A 24,604-nucleotide genomic window follows, 5' to 3' on the forward strand; every position below is an offset into this window, starting at 1 on the left:
AAACTGAGAATCTATTGATTTTAAAATAGTTTTTGTTTTGTTTAAAATGGAGGTCACGATTACATATATCAGACAACTACACAGAATAACAATTTCCAGTCAATAATAAAAAAAATTTTTTTATTCAGTCTCATTCATAAATCACTGTTTAATTAATGGATGATTCACAGTTTTTTTTTTTTTATTAATCTCTTGAGTTTTCTTGAATAAATGATTAAATGAAAAAAATAATCAACATAATATTTATTTGAAGAGACTCCTTTCACTTTAGCCATTTTATTGGTTATTCCTTGGCAGCCAATATCGTTCATCGGCTAAGGCTGATGGGAAAAATTGGTATCGGCACTGGAGTTTTAGTTATTGAGATTTTAATGTGAACTGTGAGATTGATATGAGACCTTTATACAAAAGTCATGTTGATTAACCTGAAAAAATGTAACGCCATGTTTTCAAAATAATGCTCAGCTTGAGCAAACTTACAGATTTCTTACTGAGTTTGGGGGCGGGACTAATGACAGTTTGGGACTAAATGTCTGACCAATGGTAAACGGGGAATGTGTTTAGGGAAGCCGGTTTGTTATTTTTGCAGTTTAGTTTGGTGATAAAAATAGCACCGAAATTACAGGCTTCATCTTTAAATTCACAAAAAAAATTTTTTTCAGAAATGGTAGTAAATTTCACATATAATTACAAAGAATCTGCATGAATAACATATTGAATGAAGTAGAAAAACTTAAATAATATTTTCTTATAAAATGTATTCCAATAATTTTTAAAATAATAATCAAATAATATCATTACAATATCTAACTTAACAATAAACTTATAATATGTTACTTGCTGTTTCTTTGTAATAATTTGTCAAATTTACTACCAAGTTCTGAATGGAATTCGTTTCAAATAATTCCTAAATCAAATTTTTTTTCAGTGTAAGAAAGCTTGTTTAAAAGAAAATATGGCTCTTAAGTGTTACATTTTTGCTGTAATGTAATGAAAGTAATCTAAAAAGTAATCTACAGTTAAATCCACAAATAGGCAAAATCCATAATTAGTCATCAACAGCTTATGTGATCACAATAAATATTGTGCATCATTAAGAGAAAGTGATAAAGTATGTGTGTGAAATATGACGAAAAAGAGAAAGGTTTGGTGTAATAATCAAGATGTTTAACTGCTCCAGCAAACCAGTTAAAACGTGTGGTCAGACGTGCACATGGAGGTTTAATGTCCCGTATGGTGGATGTTTGCCTCATCTGGATGTTGAGTTTGCACTGAGCCTAGATGATTGTTTCTGAAGACTGAAGATAAAAGATTCAGTGCTTCTTAACACGACCTGCAAATAGACTGAGACTGGGACAGTACAGGCCCACTTCCATAAAAAAACACACACACACACACCAAAGCCCAACCCAGGCCATCGACCTCTGGAATGACAAGCAAATGTGCACCAACACACACACACACACACACACACACACACACACATATTGTCCTGCTGCTGGGGTCACGTTCTGCCCTGTAATTGGAGCCAACAGGTTTCCTGCTGCATGTGTGTAAATGTAAATGAGTGTGTGAGCATGTGTTTGTGGTCAGGCATAGAAAACGTAAAAAACAGTGTGTGTTTTACAATCAGAACAAGAGAAAATGACCAGACAAAAGTGGGAAATAATTACACACATTCCCATAATGCACTGCTGAGCTGTGCTAGAAGCAGTGAGTGTCCACAAGGGAAGTGTGCACCTGAAGTAGGTCACCTGATCTGAGAAACACACACTGAAAATCTCACTGAATATCAAGAATATCTCTTTGAGTTTGAAACTTTGATGTTCTTGATTTTTACAAATTTTCTGTATGCACAAACAAGCTTTTAACACTCAAAGACAAAGAAAAACACAAAATCACATCACATGACCTTGGGCTGGACGATATGGCCAAAATTTCGATATAGGTATCGTATATCGATATAAATATCGATATACGATATAAAATTAATTTGCCAAGTCTATGACACTGGTAGAATATGGTAGAAAAAAAAAACAGCACAGATAAATTAGTTCACCTTTTATTTGTATTTAGCCTTCATACAAACAATAAATGTGAAATCACTGTCAAATAATCGTTTCAGACTCACCTAATTAATATTAATATCTTTATCTTACAACATAACTTATTAACTTTGTAATAACTTTATCTTTGTGTGTAAAGACCTCTAACACTAGCTTGCTCTATTCTTTTTTTATTCTATTGGTTTTCTTTTTATTAATTATATTATAAAAGCCCATGCTACTGTGTTAACCTAACTGAGACTTTTTATAGCACTTATATTTCATTGCTCTTTTTGTTGTTTTTGATTGCTTCCACTGTCCTCATTTGTAAGTAACTTGGGATAAAAGCGTCTGCTAAATGAATAAATGTAAATGTTAATGTAATGTAACTTCAAAAGCTTTTGTAGCATCATTACTCCACTCACATGATTCTTCAGAAATCATTCTAATATTCTGATTTACTGCTCAAAAATCATTTATCATTATGTTGAAAACAGCCGAGTAGATTTTTTTCAGGATTCTTTGATGAATAGAATGTTCAGACGTACAGCATTTATACTTTTGATCAACTTAAAGCATCCTCGCTAAACAAAAGTATTAATTTATATAATTTATTTCCAAAAGAAACTAAGAAATACTGACTCAAAGCTTTTTTATGGTATATTATATAATGTTACATTATTTCAGATAAATGCTGATCTTTTTTATCAGATAAAGCCCTCATATGACCCCTTTAAAAAGAGTTGCATGAACATTCTATAAAATGTAATCTTCTGTGTTCTATGTTAGAAACATCATGTAGGTTATAAATGATGTGAAATTAAGTAAATGAAGACGGAAATGAATTTTCATTTTTGGGGCACTGTCCCTTTAAATGTGAGTTTCAGCTGTTGAATATTCTACTGCAAATATTTCATCTACTGCACAACTATTAATGCTGTTTTGTTTATCATGATGACATTTACTTCAAGAGTAGACTTGTTTGTCCACAAATTTGTTTGTGGGACTTTTTGGGACATTTTAGACTCCTGACTTCCTTAAATGTGGGTGTGTGTTTCAAAGGATGTTTACCTGCGGAAATTACCTGTACAATGGCACCTCACAAATGTGTAGATGAGACAAAATACCGTAATTTGTGACAGAGTGCCGCATGCATTTAGAAGGCCTCTAATAAAAGCGTGACAGTCTTACTCCTGTAGATAACATATGTTTTACAGTCAAATGCATGACGGTATGTTGTTGTTTCTGTTTTCCAGTTGGATTTTGTGCACAAAATAAAACCCTTAGAGTTATTTATAATTGTTATATTAATCTATCTCTAGCTCTTCAGGAAAATTCCAGAGAGATGAAGCCATATTTGATCTGTAAATGAATCATTCTTGGGAACTGAATATTTTCAGTGAATCGACTGAATGATTCGCTTATAAGTCATTCCTTTAATGTTCTGTTGAGATCCACGGAAATAAATGTTTACTTATTCTGTAAAAATAGTCTCGGTACTCAGCCACCAGAATGTCTCATAGGACTTGATCTTTTCGTGTGTGTGTGTGTGTGTGTGCTTGTGCAATGCGCATATCACATTTGCATAACAGATTTTGAAGCTCCATTATCAGTGATGTGTTTGTAGCATTTAAAATCATTCTGGTGTTTCCTTCACTGTTGCCTAGCATCCCTTGAGGTTGCTAAACAAATATTTGTGTGCGGTGTGAGCGGTGCTCCTGATGTATGCAAAGGTGAGAAAATGTGCATCGCTGTTTCGAATTAAAGAAAGTATCTTGAACTCACAAATGTCTGAGATTAGCGTGCAAATCTATAATCTGATCTGTTTCACTCACAAAATGCACAGTGGTACCACCATTGGTTTAACTGTATACACTAATGTTCAAAAGTGCGGGGTCAGCAAGTCTTTTGTTTTTCAATTAATGCATTTTATTCAGAAATGCATTAAATGGATCAAGACATTTATAATGTTAAAATAAAATAAAGACATTAATAATGTTAAAGTTTCTTTTTTAAATAAATGCTCGGCATATTAGAATGATTTCTGAAGGGTCATGTGACACTGAAAACTGGAGTAACCATGCTGAAAATTCAGCTTTACATCACAGGAATAAATTACATGTAAAAAAATATTCAGACAGAAAACAGTTACTATAATTTGTAATAATATTTCACAATATTTATTTATATTTTTGATCAATTAAATGCACTTTTGGTGAGCATATTTCATGTAAATACAATGTATGTATGTAAATGTGTATATATCAACGTACCATTGTACTGCCAGAGATTTTGTAATATATGCTGTTGAGAGTTTGTTTTATTGGCAGTGATTGAGCTCGTCTGCTGGCGGCATTATATACTGATTTTCTCAAGTTGATAACGCAGTGTGGTCTTTCTGACGACACATGTGAATAGTATGCATGAATAACAACTTTGTGAGCTGAGAAACTCTGATAAAGCAGTCAGTTCCTCTGTTTGGCGGTGAACACATGTTCTATTCCCAAGCTGCCTCTGATTGGTTTATCATAATGTCACTCACTTTTGTCTTTGTACTTGGCTTCAAGAATTAAAGTAGACCTGTATGAAAGAATATCTTTTTATTTTTATTTATTTATTTTTTTTTACATGTTTTTACATGAATAGTATAAGTACATCAAAGTAAACTAAAATACATGTATTACAAATATTTAAATATATTAATTATGTAATAAATGTAATCAATATGATATATTTCTTTTTCATATAAATATTGCATTGGCAACTACCTGAAATAAATAAGTAATAATGTATATATGTAAAACTATAATAACCCTGGTGCACACTTGTCATGCAGAAATAGTAAGTATTATATTAGTTATTTTTTTGTAAGGGTTGCCAGTCACTGTAAAAAAACGGCAGCTGTGGTTGCCGGAATTTTACCGTAAAAAATATGGTAGCAACATTTTATGTTTTACGGTTTAAACTTAAATTTACAGTTAAATACCGTAATTTCATTAACTGCTATAATGTTAATATACCAACCTCTTGAAGAACTGAAATCTGTTTTGTACCTCCTTTTAGATAACATTTATAGAAGGTACACAGTGTCAATTACACAAACACTAAACACCATCATGGAAACACACATGAAACTGAAATAATGCAATAAACATTCATTAAACAACTTTAGTGTAACACAAAACTCTAATGTACAAAACAGATAAGAAAAAAAAACTAAGAAGAAAGAGTTATTTAATAAAAAACATCAAATTTGAAATGGAACGCAGGGAATTCTGGGAATGTCAATTTACAGTTATTCACTGTAACATATGCTCACTTCCAAAAACGGTATAGTACTGTGAAATTATGTGTTATGTCCAATACAGTTTTTCACCGTATAGGGGAATTTACCGTTAGCATTTTTACAGTCTTTTACCGTTAAATACAGAGTCATTTTTTAACAGTATGGCATCACTGAAACCAGGCTCTGGTTATAGCAATGGCAACCGTGCTCTTTTGGTAGCAATGCCAATAAAAAACAGTGATAGTACCGATTTTAGTCATACTTAACTGACACAAAATATGGTATTTAAAACAATTACTGTGCAATGTGACAAAAATGGTAATACTATGGTACTTAAGTTAAGTTTTAACTTATTTCAATATTCAGAATGATTCTAAGTGGTTTAATTTGAATTTTGTGGTCGAATTCAAGGCAGAGAAAGTGTTTTTTGTGTCATTGTGGGAAAGGAAGTGAGAAGCAGAAACAGGAAGCAGTTACAAGTGCCCAATTCAGTTTATTAGGCACAGAAAGAACAAGAAGACAAGCAGTTTATGGGCTTTCGTTCTTAATCTGATGTAGATTTACAGGCAAACTGTCTAAATGTGAGAGAGAAAGTGGTGGCCGACCATAAAACTTACCATCGCTAGCCTCTGCCAGTTAAAACTGTGGTGAGTCACTGTTATAGAGAAAATAGATACAAATAAACAAAATGCTTCTAACATTCCCATCTAAATTCATTTGAATTTTACAGTAGTAACACTTTCGGCTATTTTGGCGGCAGCAATGGTTACCATGCTAAGTCTTTTTAAGTTTCTCACAGTTGCGGTGCGTGTGGAGTTCATAGGGTTGCCAGATGTTGGTTATTTGATAAGCGAGTTGCCAGATGTGATTGTGGTGTGCGATGTGAGCTGGAGTGGTGGATGGAGCTTTATTGATTTGGTTCTGTGAATTCTACACAGTGAAAAAACATTACATTTCCCTTAACAAGAGATTAGGTCACCCTACATGACTTTCTTCCTTCTGTATGCCGTATCCCTTTTTCTTTATTTTCTCTATTCATTTTTGTCATTCTAAATCATTAGTACTTTAGTTCTTCAGATAAACCTCTGAGGAAGTAAACTACCTCTGTATAAAAGTGAGTTTGTAGTATTTGGCTTGTATTTTACCATTTAAGTTAGAGGTGGGTAAGATTTTAAAATGTTTTTGAAAGTCTCTCTTATATTAATTAGATCAAAATTAATGTCAGAACAGTTATATGTATTACAATTTAAAATCTTTTCTATTTGAATATATTTTAATGAATTTTCAGCATCATTACTCCAGGATTCAGTGAAAGTGCATCGTCAACACATAGTTCATTCAGTAGGATGTAAACAGCGCCCTCTCTGGCCTGATTGATTTGGTGATTTTACAGTCACATCTTCCATTCATCATTAATAAGGATTTATTGCTGTTCTCTTAATGTATTTTTGTTTTTCAATCTGATTACTAGATATCTATACCCTGAGCAGAAGAGGAGTTTACCTTCCTTCTTCTGTATCTAAGTGCTTGTGATAATCTGAGTGTGTGTGTTTGTGTCTAAATTTAGTAACTCACCTCTCACTTCTTCTGGTCTGCGAGTTGAATCCTTGGATTACCATCCAACCTTTGATCTCAAAGCTTTCCTGCCCAAACTTCAGCCTACGGCTATGGCTATCAAATGCAGTGTGTGTGTGTGTGTGTGTGTGTGTTTCAGGATGGAGAGGAACTAAACCTGAGAAGGCTTCTCTTCTCACATCACACTCTGAACATAAGCAACCTATATATGAAGACAGGAAGGTGTGTGTGTGTGGGCTGAATGTTAATGATCAATAACATTTGTCAGTTTGGGTGCAATTTCAGTCACAGGATCTGTGTGTGTGAATTTAAGTCGCTGGGGTATATTTGTAGCAATAGGCAAAAAAACATTGTACTGTATGTATCAAATTTATGCATTTTTTAATGCATTTTAGCAGACACTTTTATCCAAAGCGACTTACATTGCATTTACTCTAACAATTTTCTTAACATGTGATCCCTGGGATTGAACCCTCAACCTTGTGCTTGGTAACGCAATGCTCTACCACTTGAGCTACAAGTGCCGCTTTTATGCCAAAAATCATTAGAATATTAAGTAAAGATCATGTTCCATGAAGATATTTTGTAAATTTTCTTTTTCATTATTTAAAATTTTTGATTAGTAATATGCATTGCTAAGAATTCATTTGGACAATTTTTAATTGTTTAAGATTTTCTCAATATTTAGATTTTTTTTGCATCTTCAGATTCTAGATTTTCAAATTGTTGTATCTCAGCCAAATATTGTCAGATCCTAAAAAAAATCGTACATCAATGGAAAGAGCTTATTTATTTACCCTTATGACTAGTTTTGTGGTTGATATTTAATTACTTTTTTGTTATATAATTTCACATTTGTCTTTTTAGTTTAGTTTAGAACTCCCTCTAATTGTATTTAATTTTATTAAATTGAATTGAATATTAAATTGTTTTTTCTAGTTTCAGTATGTGCCGTTTTTATCGAAACACTGAATGGTATCACTTGAAAATGTTTATTTAACGTTCAATTTCTCACAACACTAACTTGTAACCTTTTCATTTTCTAATGTAATGAAAACTAAAGGTTTCCAGTTTTCTATACTAATTATATAAATCTAAAATAAATCGAAGCCATTTTTATTTCAGTTTAGTTTAGATTGAGAGTTTTAGTTAGTTTAGTTCATTTTTCCTTAGTTGTTTTATTTTTTACTTCAGACAATTTTTTATTATTTTTTATTATTTAGTTTTAGTTTACACTAACAATAATAACACTGGTTCTTCTCCTTTTAATATTTCAGAACACATGTAGGAAGTTTTAAAGTGCCTGTGTATTTGGCACATGGAGCTGCGTGTGTGTGGGTGAGTGTGTATCAGATTTCCGCTGGCACACATACCTCACATACCCGGTAAACTTTCCCTGTCACTATTAAACACACTCGCACACAGAAAGACATTCAAGCATGCTGTATTTTCCCTGAGCATGATACTGTTAAAGAAACACACATAAATGTGCACTGTGCTCCAGCAGCTGTCTGTCTGTTTGTATCTTCTGAAGGCTGGGCAACCTTCAATAAAGATGTATTTTCAGAGGCAAGCCAGTAGACGACAGGACAGATACCAGCTAGCTGCATGCCGACAGACCAAATCAATAAAGTCTGGCCACTTCTAGTCCTGCCAAGCCAGACTTTTCACTGTCAAAGTCAAGTCTGGGCCAATTTGAAGCTTTTTTCTGGCCAAGAGCTGCCTTCTTAGACAGGAAGAGACTGTCTGTGTATTTTATCAACATATTAAGCAGCCAAGCAATAACATTTTGTTTTATGCACAGTACAAGTCAAAAGTTTGGAATAGTTAAGATTTTTGAATATCTTTGAAAGTAATTTTTCACGCTCACCATGTCAAGTAAAAACAGTAATATTTCTGAAATATTATTGCAATCTAAAAAAGTAACTTTTCTGTTTGATTGCTTTTTTAAATGTAATTTATTCCTGTGATCAAAGCTGTATTTTCAGCATTATTACTCCAGTCTTCAGTGTTGCATAATCCTTCAGAAATCATTCTAATATGCTGAATTACTGCTCATGAAACATTTCTGATTATTATCAATGTTGAAAACAGTTGTGGTTAATGTGATGCTGAAAATTCAGTAAAATTAAAATTAATAATATTTCACAATATTACTGTTACTGTATGTTGATTAAATTAATGGTGAGCAGAAGAGAATTTATAAATGGTTATTATTTTAAGCTTTTGACCGGTAGTGTGTAATATCATGCATGCCATGACCCACAACATCTTCATAGTTTCATTTCTGAGTTTCATTACCTGTGAAAATCTCAGTTTTAAGATCCTCAAAGGTGCAGTCGGAACTCGTCTTATGTAACGTAATAAAAAGTATCATTAGGCAAGTATAGAAAATGGACAAAAGCTGGAAATTTAACAATGAGTCAAGTGTGTTTGAGTTGCACAAGGTTGTGTAAGAATGAAAGTGCATTGCTGATGCAATTTCACAATGTGTTTGTGTGTTTCCTTGAGCCAAATTCAAGTGGGTAATCAGCTTAATAACAAAAATGGCATCAACCAAAGTTAATCTCCCAGTGCATGATGGGTAATCGGCAACAGTGGCTTAGAGTTGAAACTCATTTCTTTCCCTTCATCTCAACTTGTTGCATCTGTCCATGCAATTGTACCTATTTTTTGGTTTTTCATGATATTTTCTCAGGCTGCACTGTTTTTGTGTTTTTGTGACGATGCATGAAGAGCTGTATGATTTTTTTAACAGAAGGCAGTCGATGGGTTCGCTCCGACCCCTTTTGACTCTCAACCATCTACTGGAGATAAAGATGCTCAGTAGTGTGAGTAGTTATAGCGACGGCATCCCTCAACGACTAGACTGGACATACTATTACTATAGTAAACAATTTATTAAATGACTCTTTGGAATAGTTGATTCTGATTGGTCAAATGTGTCAATCTGTATACATATTTTTTATGTTGGCTTCAAAACTATATAATTTAAATATTGTCCTAGGATACTGATTTCTTAGTTTTACGTCTATTAAATCACTCTATACCATTTTGAAATCAAATATAATATTTGTATTATTTATTTGGTAAGTAGCTGTACAGTAAAGTCCAGTCGGCTTTATGTTGGAGTCCTGGGACTGGATTCGTGAAGCAAGAATTTTAACAATTTAATTCCTCATACTTTTTAATTTTTAAATATTTTGTTCCTTTAAATAAAATGTATCCAAATTGAATTATTACGAGGATACATTACAACTCGTAAGAGTGTTCATAAAAGCCTTATTAAATGAAATTGGCCCCCTGCATTTTTTAACCTGAGTGCTGGAATACTAAAACCATTTAAAGTCACAAGAGTTTGTAACTCTACGATTAGGGCTGTCCCCGACTAAGGATTTTCATAGTCGAATCAGAATTTTCGAATCTTGCCGATATTCGACTGATAGTTGAATCATATGTTTGGGGGCGCGGCAAAATACATTAACAAGAGTCAAGTCAGATATAATTTCTGATGTTAACACACAGGGAAAATGTGTAATGAACACCTTGCTGATATAAACGGGGTAAATAATGTTTTATGTTTTGATGAACAAATAGCTAACACTTAACGTCGGCGAAACCATAACAATGAACAATTTTATTTATTTATTTTTTACAATAGTGCTTTCATTATAACGTTAGCCGAAAATGTGAACAGTTAATGTTCTGCATTTCTGTTTTGAGGTACGCACAATGAAGATGACCAGTAGAATGATGCATTTGATTTTTAATCAATGGGATTTAACTCATAATTTCATATAGAATACGCTTCGTTATTTATACAACATAATGTTAATATTAAGACTTATAGGCTATTTGCAAAAAGGGCCTGAAGGAACATGAACATATCTGCGGGGCTCTGAATGCGAACTCCTTTTGTGGACGGATTATTCACGAAACAATGTGCAGAAACACAGTCGAATCAGGCTCCTCGAATCAAAGCATCGATTCGTCGACTATTCGGCGTCACCCCTGGAAATTTTTCTAGTGGAGTGGATGAATTGTGATTTTAGTGAATTTCATCACTGTTCTGGGAGGCTAGTTACCAGAGTGGTTTGTCTTGTGTCAGCTTGGACTCATGAGTTTCCAGCACACATCAGCAGAGCTAGAAAATGAGTTTGTGTGGCTGAGATCACACAGGATGAACATGAGAGTGTGTGTGCGTGTGTGTGTGTGTGTGTGTGTGTGTGTGTGTGTGTGTGGCATCCTTCCCGTCGAAGTGACTCAAATTCCAGCTCTCACTTGTAGGTGGGGACTTTGAATGTGACAGACAGATGGGACTCCACCCAAAACCACTTCAGTTACTGTTTTTGAGAACTGAAGCTACTGTATCAGGAAATGCGTAAAAATGTGAATCACTGTCATGCTGTTCTCTCTCTATCTCTCTGAATACAGTTAGAGAAACTCTAGCAACCATAATGAACAGCAGAGAAACTAGCAAACGTATAGTAACATACTAAAATCACTGTCTTACTGCAACTGAATAGAAACACACTGTCAACCATTCAGATCACACTTGCAACCCAATTGCAGAATAGCTTTTGCAACTGCTTAGCACTACTTGGCAACACTTAGTAGCTTTAGTAGTCTAAAAGCCCCTGGTTTTTCATTGTGTTGTGCATTTGTGTGCATTTATGAACATCTGAGACCTTCTCTCAGCAGTGAAAAGGGATGTTAGCATTTGAGATTTATGATGCTAGCTGTGTTTATTGAGCGGTTGTGGTGATGTTCTCTTGGGTGTTTTAAATCGATGGGCTATTTCAGAGCAGTGTACTTGTTATGATGCCCTACTGTGTGTAGAGAAGACATGGATGTTTTCATGTCACAAAGACAAATGTTGGTGATAGGACCATCCAAGTGTGTGTGTGACCCTTCTGTGTATCATGACTAAGAGGTTACAGTAGCTCTGTTCTGCCTTTTCTTCTAGCACAAAGACCCTGTGTGAAAGACCAATGGACTGGCATTCACACACACACACACACACACACAAACACGAATTGCTCAACATCTCACACAAATATTTCTCTCTGAATGCAAACCGCCTACAAGTGCCAGCCACAATGAACAGAGGCTATTGAGCGAAGAGAGAGACCCTTCTATTTTCTACAATGAGCATAACTTCAAAACAACTCATGACGATTGAAAACCCCTACCAAGCACACTCATAAAGCACAATAGCTGTTTACATGCACTCATTTTCAATCAGATCTATTTTAATTTCAGATTAGGAAAGTTCTTCTTCTCAGATTATTCGGTTGCATGTGAACCTGTGTGTGCTGAAACTGTCAAGCCTAATTGGACTAAGTTCTCATCAAGCCATGTTTTTCGAGGAATCATTCATGTCTGTTGAGTAAACGGCGTTAATACGTTTATCAGACTGACCCCGTGTGTCCAGTAGCACATCCGTCACCACAGCGCTCTACATCTGCACCTTCTCAAAGACACCGCCTGTGTCAGCTGTTTTTAGGTCAGCAGGATTTTGCCAAGTATTTTTTGAACGTTCCTTATGGGCAGGAAACTTAAATAGAACAAATTACTAATCTAATTTGCCATGTGATAATATTAAATTCTGACTAATAGTGCAGGAGAGATAGAGATGTTATAAGGTGTCTGTAACTTCTGTGACTTTTTGGTTTGTAGCATGCAAAAACCAAAACCATGAATGTTAACCATGTTGGTATGGTTAGATTAATGTTGTGAACAAGCCTTTGATAACATGTATGATGCTGTTCACTTTTTGTCCCCTTCAAGTAGTTTTTACAGTTATTTGTGGCTCAGACTTGTAAATGAGTGTTTTTGTGGAGGGAATTTATTGTTGATGGTGTTTTGTTTCGGTTTCATGGTGTCAACTGATGAACAGACACAGAATCCTTGATGTGTGACTGTGTTTGGAGTTTTGGGAACTTTCTTTTGTTGGTAATTAAATAAAAAGCGCACAACAAAGACTTTAAGACTTTTTAGGTTGATTGACAGCACTGAGTGTACACAAGGTAACTCTTTACTGCTCCAAGAGGTCAGCAGTGGAACTGCAGGCCTCACTAATTATAAAAATAAATAAAAAAGAGCAGTGATGCGAAAATAAGAATTGTTTCCTAATGAGCAGACAATGGCTGATTTCCATTTTATTTTTTATTTTAACTTCCTAAATTATCACATTATATGTACCTTGTGCTATTTATTTTATTTTATCTTACTTCCTAGAAATTACCATCATATTTACCATGCACTAAGTATTTTTTTAAATTTTTAATTTTAACTTCCTAGAGGTGAGAATCATATGTATTCTTCAACATTTATTTTCTGACCATTATTTTATTTAATTTATTTTTTTTACTTCCTAGAAGTGACCATCATTTGCCCATCACTGTTTAACACACATACGGCTATGGCATTATATTCTCAAAAAAAAAAAAAACAAAGAAAGAAAAGGATATGTAATAAACTTTATCTGCAGTGGTCTTGTTCATACTTGGTCAATTTTAGAAAGAAATACTGACTTGATCTGATGTCCCTGTTCTTATAAACCATGTTGCACCTGAAACTAAGCAGCAGACTGATCTGAGGTCGGTAGTTTGGACTCATAAATTCAGCTCCAGATATTTAAGGTTTGCATTCTAGTTGAGTTCAGTGTCATTTCCTCTCTCTGTCTCCGATTTGTGGAAATGAGTGGAGTTCTTCATTAGTGTAGCAGTTAATTGTCCCAAAGTACCAAAGCTGAAGCCTGATGAAGCTGGTCTCTATGGCTAAATTAAGGCCAGATTTCACAAGGATTTAGTGAATCATGTTGTGTGGATGTTGAGAGTTTGTTGAGTTCATAGCAGGAGGGTAAATTAAAAACACATTTACTGATTTCAAAAATGTTGAGAGAAAATCTCTTACGAAAATGGACAGTTTACATCAAAATACCTCACTATAGTAATAGTTTCTACTTAAGACCAAAATAATTTCTCAAAACAGTGTGAAAGCATTAACAATCTTTTTGCCATTTTAATTTCAATATCTTTTTTGGTAGTTGCCATAGAGTTGCTAGAATTAACAACTATTAAGAATGTCCTAGCAACTGCATTGCAATCACCCAGAAAGGTTGATTACCACTGATCTACATATGTGTTCTCTATTATTGATCTGTATATGTGTTCTCTTGCTTGGGTATTGGTAGGTGCTTACCAGAGTGTTCTTGGTATAACATTTATAGAAATGCCGGGAACAATCAAACAAACAAACTGCAGCCACTGTTTTAATACGAACCCTGAAAGAGAAATACTCCATCATACGTCCACCCCACTTTGTCTATGTTTAGCATCCAACCCTTTTACAGTGTAAATAAGTCAGACTGGATGAAAAAGCATTAAACCTCCCTTTTAAGTGTAATACTTGTGCAGTAGTGATGGTTGTCAGCTCTCAGTGTCTGACTTGTGCTCTGCTCTTCAGAGTCTCTGGATTTAATGAGTTCATGAGAGATGCGTGAACTCTAGGATTTCTGGGTGTCCCATCAGAGCACACATTGCCTATTTATAGAGAGAGAGAGAGAGAGAGAGAGGAGGCGTGTGTGCATGTGTTTCTGGATGATGGAATATGTGTCGTACAGCTATTCTCATGCTCGTGTTTTTGTGCAGTTGTGTGTGTTTTATTTCAGGCTGAATTACAGCATTCTTCCATGCTCACGAGAATAATTGCTATGAAATTTTTTTGTTTTTTCCATATATAGACTAGAGTATGACCTGATTTTTTTAATTAGAATCTATGATGACATCATCACATTGATCATAGTAGTGCATTTCTGTGTTTAAAGGAATAGTGCACCTTAGTGGCTGTTACATGACACAGTTTTTATGTGTTTTGGCCGTACACCTACATAACAACAGTGTTTCAGAGGCCAGAAAAGGCAAACTTTTGAAAATCATTTTTAGAGTGCAAGTTTTTGGAAACAATGTTGTTATAGTCTCTGTGTAAACTAAAAAAGTCAAAATTTATTAAAATGGTGACGTCATGCAACCACATGTCATATTATTAGGCAACTTCCGAAAAAAACACCCTACCAATGGCATAGTGACTACCTAGAAAGGTGATAACAGTTATTTCTTGGTAGTTGCGATGCAGTTTGCTTCTTGTGATCACTTATGAATGGTATATTCTCCATGTCATTAAAATAATAAGTCAGTCAATAATAACTTAACTTTTAGGAATGTGCATGCATGAAAGTGTGCTTGTGTTTCTTTGTATTATGGATAAAAGCTAACAGGGGGGTTTTAAATATCAGACGTCTTTTAAATTCCTTTCTCTCTCTCTCTCACTCGGAGTCATTCTCTCCATTTTCCCCTCCAGTTGCTCAGTCACCACCTGGCAGAGCTTTGAATTTTACATGCGTGCAGCTCAGACGCCTGCAGCCGAGCATGTTTGTGTGCTCAGCCTCTCCTCAATCCCTCGTTTCCATCCAGAAACGAGGTTACAGCGGATGCAGCTGCAGTCTGTTCACTCTCTGTTCAGGGTCAGCTGGTGACCCTTCGTGACCCTCATTAATCCACGCCGACTCGCCGTGCACGGTGGGATGTTATTGCAGACGTCGCGACTCTGGAGTACAGTGGATATAATGACTCCATCACCTCTACCTCCTAACAGAGAACTTTACATTGTATTAACATTGTGGAAATGTTATGAACAAACTTTCCATATCATGTTAATAGTATTTGATAAACGTTTGGAGGAAACAGTCTTGGTCTAGCATTGCTTGAATGCTAGTTGGGCCATATTTCATGAACCTTCTTAGTAAATTGTTTAAAGTATTTTTGTCGTTCATATGTGATGTTAAATTGCTTCTTTTAATTGTAATGTGATGCAACAGGTTATGTAGGAATGGATTTGTAAAATATAAGGATAGTTTTACACATTTGCGTTTAAAAAAGGCCCAGTATTTTGAGGAGCACATTAAGAATGTCCTCATCAACGTTGAATGATTTTTGCAATAATAATAGGTTTTTTCTTTAAGGATTATACAACCAGTTTTGGGTAGTAATTGATTACATGTAATCTGGATTACGTAATCAGATTACAAAAAAATAAGTACTTATAATTAGATTGTATGTCATTTTAAAGTAATCATATTACAGTTACACAAAACTAGTCTTAAATCGCTGGGGTATATTTGTAGCAATAGCCAAAAAAAACATTTTATGGGTCAAAATTATTGATTTTTCTTTCATGCCAAAAATCGTTAGGATATTAAATAAAGATTGTGTTCCATGAGATGTTTCGTAAGTTTCCTACCTTAAATATATCAATATTATTAGTAATATGCATTGCTAAGAATTAATTTGGACAACTTTAAAGGCAGTTTGCTCATTATTTAGATTTATTTGCACCCTCAGATTCCAGATTTTGTTTCTCGGCCAAATATTATCCTATCATAACAAACCATACATCAACCAGCCACTAGTCAGGTGACCATAAATACACAGAAAGTGGAAAAGCCACAATTAGTTGAATTTAACATTTTAATTTAATAAATTGTTAGCTTTTCATCACCTCACGAACCACAGTATGGGAAACCTTGATACCCATAATATTAAATTGTTATAAATGACATCATTATACTATGTTTGTGATGTAACATTAACACAAATACATTGACACATTAAGACTAGGAAACTAGGATTTTAACATTTGCACAACCAAACCAAACGTTTCAATGCTTAAAAACTAAATTGTAGGCGCCGAAACGCTTTTGTTGTGATTGTGAATCTCCTATTGTTGTTTTGTTCCTCATTTGTATGCCGCTTTAAATAGAAAGTTCTGCTAAATGCCTGGATGTAGATTCCTCATCAGGTAGTGTATTGCTTGCGAGAGCTGTGTTGGATCTATCTGCTCTTTGGTTGTCGCTAATGTCGGGCTTGAATAAAGAAATACAACTACAGAACAACTGTAAATCTGGCGCCCAGACGCTCATTGGATCAGCTCCAGATGTGGAGTTTGTCTGCTTTATGCTGGTTTGAGGGGTTTAATCTGTGGATAAAGACAGACGCTGGATTATAATCCACCGTTATAACACTGGAATCAGTATTTGATACTGGTGGACGGACTGGTTTTGACCGGAGAATTGTGCTGGTTTGAATCGGCACCAAGTCTTGGTCCTGGTCTTGATTTTCCAACCTGTTTTGGGCTCAGTGGAGATGGGGGCCGCTTCATCATTCAAAGAACCATGGACTAAAATATTGTCGACTCAGAGGGTAAATGAATATGCTTTTGTAGTGCACTACTGCACCAAAGAACGTATTATATAGAGTTTTAATAATAGTATTCATTTTGACATTTATAACGCTATGCTTTTATTTTTATATTTATTTTTCTAGGATGAGCCACTTTTGTTGTACTGTTCCTCATTTTTAAGTCCATTTGGATGCAAGTGTCTGCTAAAATGTAATGCACATTTAAATTGGATGATACCAACCCTAACCTTTACTTTTAGCCAAAAAGACAGTCATACTATTCTTAGATGCATGTGAAATAACATTATTTAGTCCCTTTATGAAGAAATGTTCCACGTGGGGACATCCCTATAAGGTGACATCAAGTTTTGATGTTTTCAATACTTTGTCGCCTAGAGAATTGCTAAATCTGTTCTTGTGAACAGCGACACAAAGCGTCTTTACTTCTGGTTGCAGTTTCAAACCCAGAGACGTTGGCTTTCATAGAGCTAGTCTAGATTCGTCTTGCACTTGTTGTGCCTTACAGACATGTTTGCATTGCTGAAAATGTCAGACAGCCAAGCATCCGTCTCACTGATCACAACCACAAGATTGTATGCGATCATACAACAGATTTGAAAATGCTGTGTGTCTGCTGCTCTTCTAGTGTTTCTTGTAGAGACTGTGTTGTGCTAGAGGAGGTGATCTGTGTTTAAATGAGGCCGGCTAATCGTATTAGGTCATTTGAATTACCCAGATGCTGACAGGGGACTTTGGCACCGTGTGTGTTTCTTAGCCATATTCTTCCATTGGCAGTTTTAATAGCTTCACCAGAAATGAAAATTCAGTCACTGTTTACTTCATCCTTGTGTCGTTCCAACTGAAATGCTGTTATTTTTTCCATGGAACACAAAAGTAGGAATTTTAAAAGATTTAGTGGATGGATTGATCATTTTATAGCGACCGCAAAACAGAAAATCACAAAAAAGACAATAAAGATATCATAAAAGTAGTCCATAGGATTTTTGTGGGGAGTGTTTAATAATTGTTTACAAAATTTCAGTCTATTCCTCACACGTTATTTCAGAAGATATAGCATGCAAGTTATTTGGACTTTTTTTTGTATTTTGGTTTGGTTTGTTCAGATTAAAATAATTCATATTGTTTTGGAACGACATGATGGTGAGTAACTAATGACCAAATTTTCATTTTCGTTGAACTGTACCTTTAAATAATAGACTTAAAGCTATAATTCGGAGTGCTGAAACCCACATGAACATCCTGTGTGCACAAACACACAAGGTTTGAACGTTCATCCTGTCTGCTGGCTGAATGCTTGCGGATAGTTGCATTTTGCACGAACAGGAATTGAAGAGTTGTGTCTTATTTCATAAGGATAAAGTGAAATGGTCTTGTGCGTCTAACGCTTGTACGGACAGAGGGAGTAATTATCTGACTGGATTCTTCAGATTTCGAGATGGTTGAAGAGAAAATGGGGGAATGCTGGAGTCAAACGAAGGTGATCGAAGTGAAATTACAGTACTGGGACCATTTACGTGTTGAATTTAGGGTAGATTCTGTTTAATGTGTGAAATAAAGTTGATGATATGATTTCATTGCGCACTGTAAAGATTTCAGCAAAGAAATTAAATTTCAGTCGTCGTTTACTCAGTCTGACGTCATTCCAAATGCTGGTATATTTTGCAATTTTTTAACAAAATTAGGATGCATTTCTTTTCATATGATGATCATTTATAGAAATAAAAAAAGCAAATAAAGAAGTCATTACAGTAATCAATACAGTTTGTTTGGGGAGTGTTTAATAATGATTTGCATGGTAAAACGTTTTTACCAAATTTAAATCTGTTCGATTTCTTGTTCCAAAGCTATAATATTACTTTAAAAGACATGAAACATTTGAGGACTTTTGAGTTGCTGTTTGGTTTTTAGAAATCTGAAAATGTCTGGGTTTCGTTCTTTGTAGAACTTAAAGGGATGAGTTTCTTTCCTCTGGACAGAAAAAAATTACTATGGAAGTCAGTGGAAACCAACAACTTATTGGTTATCTAAATTCTTCAAAATGTGTTCCACAGAAGGAAGAAATTCATGCCAAACTTGAACCTCGTATGACAGCCGATTTAAAATCAGTGTAGAATTGAATTTGAATAGTTTAGAGATACATTAGCAAGAACTTCCTGTTGTGTTTCGTTATATGTGGCATTTTTGGTGTTGGTTTTGTATAATCTAATCACATAAGCTTCGTAAGATGTTAGTGCAGTATATAAGAGTTCTTGCTGGTCAGATACCGATACTGAATCAGTTAAGTGTAAGTAATTTCTGTCTTATTTTACCCAACATGCAGCAGTCTCTTAAACTGAACCCGTCATGTCTCAGATCAGATGTGTGATCAGTGTTAGCCTTGTTAGTTTAAAACCCTAAACACACCCCTCATCAAACCTGTATGCAATCATAAGTAGATGACCACAACACAAGATATTAATCAAACATTCAAGGCCAGCAACTTGAGCTCTGCAAACTTAATGTGGGCACATGCGTTTCTGAATGTGTTTGAAGTGGTGGGATCACATTTTTTTTTGTATTTACGTATCCTGGAAACATAAAAGCACCTGTATCCAGATTTCAGTTTTTTTTTATATAAAACTTGGACTGTTCACTCTGTAGATTTGGTTCCTTGTGTTTTTCTGATAGGAAACCTTCAGAGAGATCTTGAACTTGATGCAGTAGAGATTAGAACTGCACGATATTGGGAAAAAATTACATTGCGATATTTTATTTTTCTGCAATATATATTGCGATATGAAATCTAATAAAAAAATTCTTACAAACAAAAATGGGGTGTGGACACTTACATTCTCATTTTAAATGATTTAAACATCGACACAATCGTGTCAATTGATTAATATTAACTACGGCAGCCTACATCGCACATCCTGCGATGTGACTATCGTGGATTCGTATATCGATGCTTAAACGACACATCGTGCAGCCCTAGTAGAGATTAGGGATGGGTACAGAAACACGGTATTAAACTGGCCCCGGGGCTAAATTATGAAAGGCTGTAGTATCAGTAAGATCTGACGCTATAGGTTCTGCTTTTGGTACTGGAAGGAAAAAATAGTGTTATCGAGCACATTTTATCTCACCAAACAGTTCTAATGTGCGATCATATTAAGACGTTTGTCTGTGAGATGATCTGAGAGATCTCTCATGCGTGCCGCGGAGGCTGTCTGTCAGTCACACACACACACACACCACAACGAGTGCGGCGCACGCACATGACACGCATAACAGTACGAAAACTCCCGCTTAATAAAAAAGAGTGGCGATGGCGAAGAGATTTGCTTAATAATGTTATCGTACACATTTTATCTTACCAAACATTTCTAATTTGCAATATTATTAAGACGTTTGTCTGTGAGATCTGCGAGATCTCTCATGCACGCCGTGGAGGCTGTCTGTCAGTCACACACACACACACACACACACACACACACACACACACACAACAAGAACGAGTGTGGCGCACGCACACGCATAAGGGGCCGTTCACATATCACGTCTTTTGCGCACTCAAGTTCTTTATTTCAAATGTAGGCGTGTGGTATGCACGCTCATAACGGAAGTGACGCGGTGCGCTTGCGGCATTCTGAAAATGTGAAATGTTTTTAACTTAATGCGGTGCGGACGCGCCTGGAAAAAACTAGCACGTCGCACTGCGATATGTGACGGCCCCTAAAACATCTCAACTTTTCAGAATGCTGCAAGCGCACCACAGGTCATGTAGATTCCTTACCTTTTCCGTAACAACGTTGAAATCTCAGCCAAGATGAAGGAACAGCTGATCATAGCTCTATGTAGATTTTTTTATTAATTTAGTAGCAGAGCTACTGCAAGCAATTTTTTTGTGCTGCAAATCCATTTATCCATTGCTGAAATTTCCGCATCTTCATGGAGAGAGCAGGCCATGGTTGCTTAGCAATGGCAGAAGCCTCAGGAGCGCAAGTGCCCGAAGGATTTGGGAAAAAAATCAGAAAGCCTAGCGTTTTCAGACGCGATATGTGAATGGCCCCTAACTCCTGCTTAATACAAAGAGTGACGATGGCGGAGAGAGCAAAACGTTCCAAAGTGTGGTTAAACTTCACTAGAGTTGATGCAGACAATGCTCGTTCTCATAAGTGCAACAAAATGTTTTCATGTAAGGGCGGAAACACAAGCAATATGTCCAAGCATCTTTCAAAAGTGCATTATGTGCAGACAGAGAAATGCAAAGTTTTCGACTGCCTAAAAAAACACAAAGTAACACAACACAAAGTACTGATAATAATACCGTTAAAGTACCGGACCGTTAAGCAGTATCGGTAAGAGTAGTAATACCATTAAAATCTTAACGATACCCATCCCTAGTAGAGATCCAAGCTTTAATTTGTGAATTATGCAGTTTACAATTAATAAACAATCTACAATGATTTGATCTGGTGAATTTAAAATTGCATATAAAACTGATACATCATACTGCATAGTTTGCACTTATTACTTAAGTAACATCACTACTGTATAGCACATTCATTAAAAATATAAAAATTCATGCATTCTTTAAAATGTTCACTATTTTTGACAGTACTTGCTTTCATGTCAGTATCATGGTGGGTTTTTCCTGTCCACTTCCTGCTGTTCTAGTAGAACGACACGTAGAACCTTTCTTTGTGTGGTAAATGTTATTTCAACAGCTGATTTAGGATGTCGAAACTTCAGTCTGCACTGCTATTGTGCCAGCTTTAACATCCCTCTCTCTCTCTCTCTCTCTCTCTCTCTCTCTCTCAGGATCAGTTTGATAACCTGGAAAAGCACACACAGTGGGGAATCGATTTTGTGGAAAAATACACCAAATTTGTGAAGGAAAGGTCTGAGATCGAGCTTAACTATGCAAGACAGATCAGGTGAGTGTTGCATCAACCTCTGTGATTAATACAAGTGCAGTAAATATTTCGGTTTGCATAAAGTTTATACGTGAAGACTTCTAAATGATGTATACAGGCTTTTATCATGGAATGGGTCATTTTCAGTTGCAGAATAAATCAATAAAAAACATTACATCCTTAAATATGCTTATTATACTGATTAAACTGCAGAATTAGGAAGAGTATTATGGTAGCATGACTGTTGCGATTACAAGAGGTCAATATATCTGTGAAAAATATATTTCTAATATGCAGATGTAACCAAAACATACAAAAAATGCATGGCGTGCATCTAAAAAAAACGTATATTTAACATATATTTATTCTTATAGACTGTAAAAATGAGTTTTAAAACAATGAGTAGCATGTCTCTATTTAAAAATTTCAGTGTGTTACTTGACATTTTATTGCAACTATTATTTTATTAAAAATTGACTGGCAATAAGTGAAAATGGTTCCAAATTGAATCCTACATCATTTAATTTTCAGTGTGTATGTATTTATTTAGCTTTCTAGTGAACACTAGAAATATATATACCCTGTTGTAAAAGATGGATTAATCCATTTTATGCTGGTTTAATCTGGACTCTCAGTCTTGCCAAGCTGATGAAAACCTCTTTAAAACCAGTCAAATAAGTCTGATCAAGCTCGGAGACCTTTCTAAGCACAGGTATGTTTCCTGATAGGTCGGCGGTCATGTCTGTGCCACAGGATCACCGTCAGTTTTAAGGGTTCTTCAACCCAAAACCCCACTTTAACCCCTGAATTGCATCTGTCATGTCTGTGTTAATAAAGACAGGTGCAGCTGCTTCTACTTCATAGTGTTAACACACACACACACACACACACACACTAATTACACATGTGATGGTGATGCTGACAGCTCAAGGATACAGGAAGAAAGGGCAACATTTGTGTTTTCTGTGTGTGTTAGATTGGGAAGAAAATGCAGGATTCCGTGGTAACAAGGTGCCAGTATGGTGTTCCTCGTTGGTGACCTAGATTTGCACCGGCCAATCACGTGCCACGACCCCGCCCCCCATTCCAGTGATAGGATTTAGAACTCACAGACACAAGCACACACACAAACGCTGACTGTACATCAACCCCCTCCACATAGCAATGGGAAACCCCTTTAATTCCCAGATGCAGCAGGGGGTTCAGGCATAACACACACACACACACACACACACACACATTCACATTCAAACTCATGTTAATGGATGTGATGAACTGCACTTAAAACCTCAGATGCACTGCGTGATAGAATCGAATTCTCTGGTCAGATGATATGAACAAATTAACATGTTTTCATCCTTTACAAAAAAGTATTATGGCAGTACTTTGATTCTTTAATATATACTTATTAAAATACCATATTTATCATGTTAAATGGTGCTGTAATGACATTTCAATTATAATTGTGTTAAGCAAAACATTGCTTTACTTGTTTTATACATTGTATATATTTATGCTAATACTGTACCATGGCACTTCTTGTAAGGGATACAGCTTCAGTGGCATCTATATACATACACTAGCACATGCACAGCAGTTTTATTATTTTTGATAAACATGCATATATGTACACACACACACACACACACACACACGATGATCTCTGATACTGTGAACAAAAAATGGACTTGCATGAAGAGCAAATTAGACAAGATTATAGTCAGTGTGTGTGTGTGTGTGTGTGTAAGACAGGAACACAGTTAATTTTATTTATCTTCAGGGAAGGAAATTGCAGCGTTGCAGTAACAGAAACATTTAATGCTGTGCAGGAGAAAACATCCAGATAGATAGATAGATAGATAGATAGATTGATTAATACATGTTTATTTTATTTTAATTAATAGATTTATATATTCATAAATTCATTGGTTAGTTCATAGATTAATTTATAGATAGTTGGATGGATGGATTTATTAATTAATTCATAATTTATTTATTAACTCATGAATGGATGAATACATTATGACTTGGAAAATTTTTTTTTTAACTAGATTTCCTATTAAATGGTACATTATTTGATCAACAAATGTAAAGAATTATGGTTGATATTAATTTGTGTTATTTATCACACTGGAAAAGAAAAGTCAACTCAAGGTTCTGTGACAGTTGTGTGGTACAGTGTGTGTGTGTGTGTGTGATATATGTGTACTGAGAACACTGTGCAATATTAATATTAGCATGGTAGTGTGCTATTCTGAAGTGTACGTGAGTGTGTGTGTGTTTATTTCAGTGTGTTTTTTACCCTTTGGCAAGGTGCAGAAGCCTGAACACACACACACACACACCCCTGCCCTGAGGCAGTGATGATGAGCAGACGCTCTGTATTTACAGCTGATGTTAATAGAATACACAGAGAAACATCTGACAGTGATGAGAAAGGCTACAAAGAAAAAAAGAAAGACTGTCTTTGTGTCACAGTTTCCACACACACACACACACACACACACACACACACACACACGAACACACACACACACACAC

General features: G+C 35.3%; 1 protein-coding gene across 15 annotated transcripts in view; it reads left to right on the plus strand.

Moving 5' to 3' along the window:
- LOC127941596 (formin-binding protein 1) overlaps window positions 1–24,604 on the plus strand; it is a 61,921-nt gene that overhangs the window by 1,160 nt on the left and 36,157 nt on the right. For all 15 annotated transcript variants that reach the window (XM_052536806.1, XM_052536807.1, XM_052536808.1 and 12 more), the window contains exon 2: window positions 21,969–22,084. In XM_052536806.1, coding sequence (XP_052392766.1) covers window positions 21,969–22,084 — 116 coding nt within the window. The remainder of the gene's footprint in view (window positions 1–21,968; window positions 22,085–24,604) is intronic.

The sequence above is a fragment of the Carassius gibelio genome, chromosome A21 (assembly GCF_023724105.1).
Source record: "Carassius gibelio isolate Cgi1373 ecotype wild population from Czech Republic chromosome A21, carGib1.2-hapl.c, whole genome shotgun sequence".
NCBI classification, from domain to species: Eukaryota; Metazoa; Chordata; class Actinopteri; order Cypriniformes; family Cyprinidae; genus Carassius; species Carassius gibelio.